Below are 10,130 nucleotides of genomic sequence, written 5' to 3'. Positions count from 1 at the left end.
GGTTGACACTAACATGATGAAATGTCGGCCACTCCCTGTTTACATATTTGCTCCTGCTCAGACAGGAACAACACCAGACCTTCCCTGCTGCACCCTTATTTAGTCTCTTATTTCCCTGTAGGTAATCATTACTCCATGAGTACAGAGATCATCAGCCGGTACAGAGAGAAATAGCCAGGTATTTCATCATACTGCTTTATTAGCGTGGCTGCCATGTTGTTATCTGAGGCGGTTTACATCACTCAAAAAGCCCCAACCGCAGAAATGTCAAGAACTGAGTTCTTTAGTCATTAGCGTCACCAGTTGATGGTGTACAAACAGATACAGGGTGTTCTGGGTCCAAATCTGACTTTAGTACACTACATGTACTTTCTCTGTCTTTCCCAACCATCTGTGTACTGTCAGCTGTCAAGAAAAAGTGCTTAAAAAGCAGAATTCCTATAGCTTATCACTATCACTTATAGTTATCACTCTGCCCTCTGCTGGTGACACAATTACACTTCTTGGCTGTGAAATGACAATCACTTAAAAGGTCTATTCAGTCTTTCCCAGATTGACACAACTATTTCAGATATTTCCTTGGACAATTTCTCATAAAATATTTAACCCAGTAAAAAATATAAAACATTAAATCTCAGTCTTTGGTAAGTGCAAATAGAAAAAAGTAACTGTTTGATTTTTACAACTGTACAGAAAAGAAACAAAAGCATATTTACCATATACATGGATAAATAAAAAGCATAGCTAATGAGGATCTCAAGGTAGGTGTTCATTTTTATAAATCAGCAGAAGTGAGGGGAGTGTGGATCAAATTTCCTCCTCAGTGACCAGGCAGTAGAAGTCTGAGCGGGCTCCATAGTTACGTGATCCCAGGTCCGACACGTCGATGTCCAAGGGTTTGGGCTCAGCCGAAGTGATGGGAGAAGCAGGGAGGACGGGAGCTTTACAGGCCAGAGTCTTGTACACAGGGAGACGAAGCCCTGCAACAGAAAGATAAAAGATGAAAAATGTATTTTATGTAAAGAATTATCTCCCCTGAATTTCAAATTAAATTCTGGTTTTGGTGATACATTATTTTTGCTCCAACAAGAAGAGATTCATTCAGAAGTTTAAGGTTTAATATTTTCTTACTATACAGTGACGCTCCTCAATACAAAGATGGACACATTAAAGGAGTAGTATGACGTATATGATATACTTATTTGCTTTCTTGCCAAGAGTTAGATGAAATGGTTGATACCACTCTCATTCATTATGAAGCTACAGCCGGCAGCCCATTAGCTTAACTTAGCATAAAAACTGGAAACACAGGGAAACAGCTAGCCTGGCTCTGTCCAGAGATAACAAAATCCATCTACCAGCATCTCACCTGTTTCCAAGTCTTTATGCTATGTAAAGCTAACTGGCTGTAGCTTCATATTTACGGAAATATTATAAATCAAGTCAAGTAAATTTTATTCATGTAGGCCAGTATCATAAATCACAAATGTTCGTCAGGGGGTTGTCCATAATACAACAACCTTGATTCGAATGAGGAAAAATTCCCCCCCTGAAAAAACATTTTAACAGAGAAAAAACTGAGAAACCTCAGGAAGAGCAGCAGACCTGAGATCCATCTCCCAGGACAGACAGACATGATAGAATTTAATTTAATTTAAGTTAATAGATGTCGTGTGTACAGAATAGACAGACATGATGCAATTACTGTATGGACAATTATTTAAGAGTGGTCTTGACCTATTCATCTAACTCTCTGCAAGTAAGCAAAAGCTGAGCTATTCCTTTACCATGAAAGCAGTTGCCTCTCATGTCTGCTTCTATCCCACACAAGCTGGTATAGAAAATATCTGCAAGCTCATCATGAGATATGACGTCCTAGTATTGAAGTTAAAGATTAACTGTAGTTGAGTCCATGTTTGTTGATACAAACTGGGTCAAGTGCAATGTGTTTCAGTTACACAATGTGTGTTGAAAAGGGAAAATAGCCTTTATCAGGTTGAGACTTGTATATAGGCTATATTTTTTTATATTCTAATTCTAATGACAAAAAGTTCAAGAAATGGCAAACAGTGGCAATGGCATTTACATCTCAGGATCGTTCAGTTCCAGACGGTTATTAAAACGTGCCTCAGTATGTTGTCTAGGTATTGAATTACAAATTTTCAAATACATTCCTTACATTTATGCAAATATTTTTTCATATGTTTCTTTATGTGAAGAGTGAACCTAACATTATCACAGTGACTGTTGCTCTTACCCAGATCTCCAGCAGGGTCAGTGTCTGAGCGGCAGTCCAGGTAGTCGGTGTCGATGGTCAGCATGGGGTCTTTGTCATCTTGTAACACAGTCTGGGGGTCGCCTGCAGACTCACTGAGGAAGACAACTCTGCGAGGCATCGCTAGAGACAGCTCCTTCCAGAAGACTGACGCGGGAGTCTGTGCACACAGAACATGCAGAAACCAAACACGACACGTTACACAACGCTGTTAAGAGTCAAATTGAACTGTAGTTTTTAAACTGCAGAAGCCCTAATTGGGTATCATAATATATAACATATGCATTTCTCATTTATTTCATATGTATATGTATTTAATTACATTGAAACACATTTATACACTGAGAAATATCTAGTCAAGTCAATTTATTTTATCCATCCCATTATCACAAATCTGCCACATTTTCCTTAGGGGGCTTTAAAATCTGTACATCATACAACACCCTCTATCCTATAATTTCATTATTTGTTGTTGCCAGTTACATACACTTATTTATTAGTAAGTAAGAGATTATTTTTCTTCTAAACTACTGGAAAAGTATTTCTACTGCTTTAAGATTTGACACTAGGTTTACCAAATGTCAATCAATCTTTTTACATGAGCAATGTAGTCATACATGAGCATAAACCTTTCCACTTAAATTTGAACTTCACAGATTTCTGCCCATGCTGTTTTTTCAGAGCTCCTCTCACTGGTTTTCCATGGGACTGGTTTCATTTGACACATAGTTTTATACACCAATCAGAATTTAGCAACATTTTGTAATCATTCAGAACTGTACAAAAAAAATCTTTTCTGAACTTGGACTCTGATTGTTGCTTATTTAGTCATGAATATTTACTGTTTTAGAAAAATGCTTAAACTTTAAAGCTGAAACAAATGTTGTGTAAGACACAGTCTCTCAACATGATGAGTTCACTCTGTAATAGTGGCTTCAAGGGAAATGCAACATTATCCCAGAGCACAGACAGTAACTATACGTTAGATACTTTGCACATACGTATATATGTATTTACATAACAATATACTTTTTCCATGTGAGTGCCTAAATCCTATTTATCTTCCTTTTTTGTCGAAACAGAAACTTATTACTTTATTTTATTATACATTTGCTCAGAAAGCTTTTGCTTTATCATATATATGTCCTACTTTATATTATAAGAGCAAGGTATTATTGTGGATTTTACCACAGAGTTGTGCCTCCAGGTGAGTATGGTGAGGCGGTGCTGGTGCTCACTGAGCTGCTGCTTGATCTCAGCACTCATGCGTTTGGACTGACCCTCCAACATGATGAGAATGGGCCGCTGACATATCTCCAATATGTGCAGAAGGCCCTGTCTGAAAACACACACAGCTACAGTCATGTCTCATGATAGCACATAATGTAGACACTTCAGTATATAGCAGCAACACTGACCTCATGTGGTATATTGTAAGGATGCCACAGTAATTTTACACTTTTTTTGTTATACAACATAGAAAGTGCTGTTTGAATAGTGTTGTTAATACATTAAATTTGCCTGTGTGAGTCTGACCTGAAGTTATTGGAGCACCAGTCCTGCTCAAGGTAAGCATAAGAGAGCAACACGATCAGACGCCGAGAGCGACTCATGTTCATGAGTAGCTCTGCAGAAGGTTCTGGAGGAAAAATAATATTGTTGTGCTTTGTTAAAAATTCAGTTTTACATTACAATTTGTTACCCAGGGGTAAGTTTTACAAAAAAAAAAAAAGGATTTGCGAAGACTGCTTATACACGCAAAACACAAATGGTGGCAACATCACATCACACAAGTGATTGCAAATCCAGCACGGCTCTTACCTTTTCTCAGTGTAAGTAAGAGCTAGCATATGTATGAGTCTCAAGTAAGGTTTTTGTTTTGATTTGTGAAACGCAATTTTCACAAGTTTGTAATAGGTAATGATTGTGACAGCAGAATCTGAAAATCCAGGATTGTGAAGATTAAAACCAACCAACACTGTATTAACAATGGATTCAATAGATCCCGTATTCCCTTTAAAAACCAACAGACAGCTTACCTGAGCCAGGTAGGATATCATTGTCATTGAGGTGCACTTTGTACGCATTTTTATTCTCCAGGTGAGGTTTGAGAATAAAGTTGACAAACTTCCTGTCATGATCATTGTTCACATAGGAGATATAGGCATCATATAATTTGCCATCTGAAAACATGGAGACACAAATAAGCGGTGTTAATGCTACAGTCTTGTACCCGAGTAGAGCAACCTCATATCACTTCAACGGAAGCCTCACCATTGAGTTCATAGTCTCCGTAGGAGTTCCTGTACCAGAGTCTGATGTTCAGGTGGCACCTGGAGTATACAACAGCAGCTACAGTGAGGAAGAGGAGGAGGATGACGGCTGCAATAACAGCCGCTGTGTGGCTGGGGCCGTCTGTGCACACACACAGAAAATATAAAAAAAGAAGCATTTAATAAACAACCAATACCTTTATTACAATTGATCATCACAAACTACAGATTCTGAGACCTTGCAACAAAAACAAATAAGAGAAGAGAAAATTGTACACATTTGCAATGCACAGTTAATTCAGGGATAACATAACATGTTATGAATCACAAGGATTATCTGGTGCTCACATATCACATGCTGGTTCAGGCTCCCTGCCAAGATACTGTACATTATGCAGACTGGATGTATCAGTGTCTGTGGCATAAACATTCCCTGCATCACACAAGTTAAAATGTACTTATTTTAAAGTTGTAAACTCCCTAGACAGTTGACACAGTTTGTGTAGCTGGCCGACTTCCTTATAATAGTTTTTATTTACACTGATCATGTCTACGATATAATTTCATATGATTTTCAATGTAGATACAGGACAAAATTGGCTCTCCAGTTTATTTATGGGGTCTTGCCTTACACTGTTTTTCCCAATCTAAATTGTTATGTTTGTGTGCATGTGTCTTTTTCATTTTTCGGTGGGTAATCTTTTTAAAAATATAATAAAAGATGCAGGACAGAATAAAAGAGATAGGTTGGGATCTTTAATTGTCTTACTTGAATTCTGTAGGCTGAAGTCAGAGGAAACGTTTCTCACTGTGCAGCTGTAGAGCCCAAAATCCAACTCTCTGAGGGTGATCCCCAGCAGACTGTTTACCATCAGCTGGCCGGCAACAGGAGACCTGGTAAGTAGGACAGAAAATTTGATCTTACTTCCAATGTAAATACTTACATGTGATTAATAAATGCAAGTTTTAAACCAACTCACCATGAGGAGATATTCTGCGTGTGAAGAGTGTGATTGGTGAGGGGTTGGCCATCTTTACTCCACTGCAGCGTGGTGTCACATTGCTCCTCTCTTGGATCCCAGGGGAGGACAACAGTGCAGTTCAGTTTGACAGAGGATCCCACATTCCTCCAGAGGCTGATCAGGCCTCTATTAGGTCTAAATTCTGGTGCTTTGGCGCATTGGGACTCTGTGTAAAGACATACCACTGTTATCTGTGTTCAAGGAGCACCAGACAATAGAGGCCTTCATGTGCACTGCCAGGTACAGCCTGAGACTGCTGCTGGAAGGCACTCTGAAACAAAATGCCCCCTTGCAGGTGAAGCCAATCCGTTAAACTAGCCCCTTCAACCCCTCCCCATACAAATTGTACGTTTGCTGCAGAGACAAATAATAGCTTACAGCGAGAGCGACACAATTACAGTATCAGGTTTGGGATGACTTGGTTACACTTTGGAAATAATAGTGACTGTACCTTTAACTATGAGACGCACAGTGAATGAGGCTGTGCTGTTGCTTTGTAGCACACAGGTATAATTCCCTTGGTCTTCCAAGCTGAGGCTGGTAAACTCCAGGTAGGCCTTCCCATCCTGGGCGAGGAGCTGCTGACAGTCCTTCTGCCAGGTCAGGTTGAACTGGGGGGAGCTCTGTTGCTGAGCAAGCTCCAGAGAGCAGTTCAGTCGATATGGAGGCTCCTGCTGCCCCACATAGAGCACCTGCTCCTTAAACCTGCTCTCGTCCACACAATTCTGAGCTACAAATAGAGACAGTGGAAGTTTACACACTGTTCTTGACCATCTAGCTTTTTTTTGTCCCAAAATTGATTCTGATCCCTCAGCTCGAGGACACAGGATTATCAATCCCACAGCAAGGCTCTCTTCTTCCTAAAATAACATCTAATGGGAACAGGAACAGCACTAAAGATTGAGTTGCAACATGGTGTGACATGGCCTGAACGTATAATAATGACATAAATGAAGAAACTGTATTTAATGTGTCTGTAAGGTGATCTGTAAGATCTGTAAGATCTCTACTTTATGTTCAAGCAAATGCCTACAGTAGAAAATGGCTTTGCTTCATTTTGAGGGAACACTTTGCATACAGTCTGTGGATGCAAATAGTTTGCATACACTCTGTGTAGCGTCAGAAGACTGTGTTCAGCTTTAGTGTAGCTTTTGGCAAAGAACAAGTGTCTAATGGTGCATGGCAAGGTGAACTTGTTCACTCTTTCAACCTGGCAGACGCTGAGCAAAGTGTTTTTTGCTGACTTACATTAAAAAAACACTGACTCTTCTTTTCTATTTGAGGACATGTTCAGTGCAAGCAACAGAGCACCTATGTAAAATACATCTCAGACAAATTAACTAAAGAGCACATGCCCTATTGAACTTGGACCTGTTCTTCAACATATTTAGCGCATGCGCTCATCTTGACTGCGACCAAAACCACAAATAACCCGCACAACTGCCCGCTCTGGTTCCCCCTTGACTTCCTCTTGTTTCCTGAAGAAGAAAAAAATCGCAAATAAAGCGACAGGCATCCGGGTCCAAAGTCCGGGTCTAGTCCCCATGTTGCCAAGCAACCTATGCATGTGACTGCGTGACAGATACTGTGACCTTATACACACTGACAACATGCATTGACCTGGTATTTATACCTGTCCAGCATCCCGTAGGCTACATCTGACTAATAGCTCAATGGACAAATATTGCCCATACAATAAGGTGGATTCTACAATATTCATTGTATTTAATGGAGTTAACAATAAAGTGTAGGCCTATTCCTATCGTATCTGAGTAAAATCAAGAAGCCCAAATAAAGTTCGATTTGATACATCCTTACCGGCCGCGAGGAAAGTCTTGTCCCATTCAAAACAACACACCAATATTAAAGCGACTAAAATCAAAGCCATGAGCCGCAGTCTTCCTCCGTCCTCAGGTGAGAAATGAAGCGAGTGAAGGTTGTTTTTTAAACCTACATCACCATGAGGCAACGTGTTACTTCATTACAGTTTAGTTGTTGTGTGGAGCCGTAGAGGTGACTACGCAGACGTCAACCTTCTGGTTCCTCAACTGCACCTGGACGGGACCTGAAACTCTTCTGGCTATTGGTTCCCTGGGGTCACGTGACGTCTGCTTTCACCTGCGTTACAGTGAAACTCACTAAAATACATCTACACCTGATCGAGTGCGGAACTAATGTATCTTTAGTCAGTGGAGATTGTTTAAAGGCACCACTTTCTAATAAGGCACCTTTTATACAGGATTTACAAGTTGTAATGGCTTTGATAATGTAAAGTAAAAAAGTAGGCTACAGATAGTCTTGCTAAATATTACTCCTCTAAATGTAAAAGACTTCAATTTAAATTTATACTTGAGTCAAAGTACAAAACAATACTTGAGTATGTTTTTAATCAAGAGTTGATGACAGGACATGAAGAATTTAAATGTACAGTATGCAATTCTTTCCTAATTATTCAACAATTGCATTCATTATAAACAGGTTGGGCTTTCAATATCAGGTTATTCAGTTATATATATGTGTTTGTGTGTGTGTGTGTGTGTGTGTGTGCGCGCTGTAAAGATACTTTTTTGCAAGTAAAAGTCCTGCATTGAAAATGTTAGTGCATAAGTATGTAAGTATAATCAGGAAAATGTACTTATAGTATTACAAGTAAAAGTACTCACTGCAGAAAGAAAAATGTTAATGTTAATTATACATTAGATGATTAATAACTCATGAATTAATGTAAAAGCAGGATTTTATTTTATTTGTTGAAGGGGAGCTGATTTTTTAGCTATTTTGTATGTGAGTACAACTAATGATTATTTTCATTATGGATTAATCTGTTGATTATTTTCTCCATTCATTTATTTTTGAAATTCTGAAAATAGTGAGAAATGCCTTCAATCTAACAATTGTGTCAGTTTTACTTGTATAAAATGTTGGGTAATTTAATTTATAACAGTGTATTTTATTAAGTCTTTATATGTTTTGTGTGTAAAAATCTTAATTTGTAAAGTAACTAATAACTAAAGCTGTCAGATAAATGTAGTAAAGTAAAAAGCGCAATATCTCCCTCTTAGATGTAGTGGAGTAGAAGTAGAAAATGGCATGAAAAGAACTAACATTTGTACGTAAGTACAGTACTTGAATAAATGTACTTAATTAATTAATTAAATAAGTGTTGAAAATTGATTTGGTCCAGATTCTCAGCAGCCCATTTGTAACAGCCAAACCAGTCAAAGGGATGTGTCACAACCTGGCAACCCAAAGGTGCCCTTAGTAATAGCTATGAGCGCTATCTACAGGTGCTGGTCATATAATTAGAATATCATCAAAAAGTTGATTTATTTCAGTAATTCCATTCAAAAAGTGAAACTTGGATATTATATTCATTCATCACACACAGACTCAAATGTTTATTTCATTTAATTGTGATGATTAAAACTGACAACTAATGAAAATCCCAAATTCAGTATCTCTGAAAATTAGAATATTACTTAAGACCAATACAAAAAAATGATTTTTAGAAATGTTGGCCAACTGAAAAGTATGAACATGAAAAGTATGAGCATGTACAGCACTCAATACTTAGTTGGGGACCCTTTTGTCTGAATTACTGCAGCAATGCGGCGTGGCATGGAGTCGATCAGTCTGTGGCACTGCTCAGGTGTTATGAGAGCCCAGGTTGCTCTGATAGTGGCCTTCAGCTCTTCTGCATTGTTGTGTCTGGTGTATCGCATCTTCCTCTTCACAATACCCCATAGATTTTCTATAGGGTTAAGATCAGGCGAGTTTGCTGGCCAATTAACCCAGGTCAAAAAGAAGTGCTCTTAAAGGCACTGAAAATATACTTGAAATTCACATAGTATTCTTATAGTACATTCATACTTCTAAAATGCTTACTACAAGTATATTAAAGATATAGTCTCCTGAGCTTTAATATACTTCTCAAAATACTTTGAATAAATTGGTAATAAATATATACTTAATTAAACTTTTAATAAATATGCTTAAATAAAAGTATATTTTTTTTTACAACATTTTAGTCTATTTATTAAAAATATATTTATTTAACTCTTAGTAAATACTATTTAGGTGTACTTTGTGGAAGTACATTGTTAAACAATTACACTTTTAGTGGGTTAAAAATATATTTATGCCAAACATGCTTCATTGTGTAGGCTACTGCAAAATATTGTAATTATTTAAGTAATTGCCACATGTTTCAGCCTGATTTACAGAAGTATGATTTTTAAAACATATTTTTTTAACATTAAAATTATAACATATTTTTCAAAAGCATATTATTTCTTTTTTTAAATTTATTTTCTTTCTTTTAATTTTTTTTAATCAGGTAAATAGCTAGTTGAGATCAGAGACCTCTTTCATAAGGGTAACCTGTCTTAGAAGGAAGCAGCACATGTTGTTAACTTAACAAACAACAACATATAGAAATAAGCATACTTTAACCACCGCCTAACTGGCACCTATTTCTAGGAAAAAACGCCTAAAATAACATATCCAAAATAAATCAGTAATATCTCCTCAACCATTAGGCCTAGATGCATAATTCTGGTC

General features: G+C 37.7%; 1 protein-coding gene across 1 annotated transcript; it reads right to left on the bottom strand.

Moving 5' to 3' along the window:
• Positions 1–159: 159 nt before the first annotated feature.
• Positions 160–7,629, bottom strand: sigirr (single immunoglobulin and toll-interleukin 1 receptor (TIR) domain). The gene is made up of 10 exons (XM_046037265.1): positions 7,389–7,629; positions 6,022–6,300; positions 5,529–5,736; positions 5,318–5,442; positions 4,550–4,690; positions 4,315–4,458; positions 3,812–3,914; positions 3,464–3,614; positions 2,258–2,435; positions 160–980 (listed from the first exon to the last, which is right to left on the bottom strand). Exons 1-10 carry the CDS (start codon positions 7,456–7,458, stop codon positions 808–810), a joined length of 1,572 nt encoding a protein of 523 aa, XP_045893221.1. The 5' UTR covers positions 7,459–7,629; the 3' UTR covers positions 160–807.
• Between the last annotated feature and the right edge of the window lie 2,501 nt (positions 7,630–10,130).

This window comes from Micropterus dolomieu, linkage group LG22 (genome assembly GCF_021292245.1).
Source record: "Micropterus dolomieu isolate WLL.071019.BEF.003 ecotype Adirondacks linkage group LG22, ASM2129224v1, whole genome shotgun sequence".
Classification (NCBI taxonomy): domain Eukaryota; kingdom Metazoa; phylum Chordata; class Actinopteri; order Centrarchiformes; family Centrarchidae; genus Micropterus; species Micropterus dolomieu.
The sequence above is the reverse complement of the archived record's forward strand: the minus strand, read 5'-3'. Positions and strand labels throughout refer to the sequence as shown.

What these genes read in the sequence shown, in the direction of transcription:
- sigirr (XM_046037265.1), bottom strand. Translation starts at nt 7,458, where the DNA reads ATGGCTTTGATTTTAGTCGCTTTAATATTGGTGTGTTGTTTTGAATGG. An exon ending in CTTCAGCCTACAGAATTCAA is followed by an intron (nt 4,691 to 5,317) that starts GTAAGACAATTA and finishes GTGTGTGCACAG; the next exon opens with ACGGCCCCAGCCACACAGCG. An exon ending in CGGAGACTATGAACTCAATG is followed by an intron (nt 4,459 to 4,549) that starts GTGAGGCTTCCG and finishes CCATGTTTTCAG; the next exon opens with ATGGCAAATTATATGATGCC.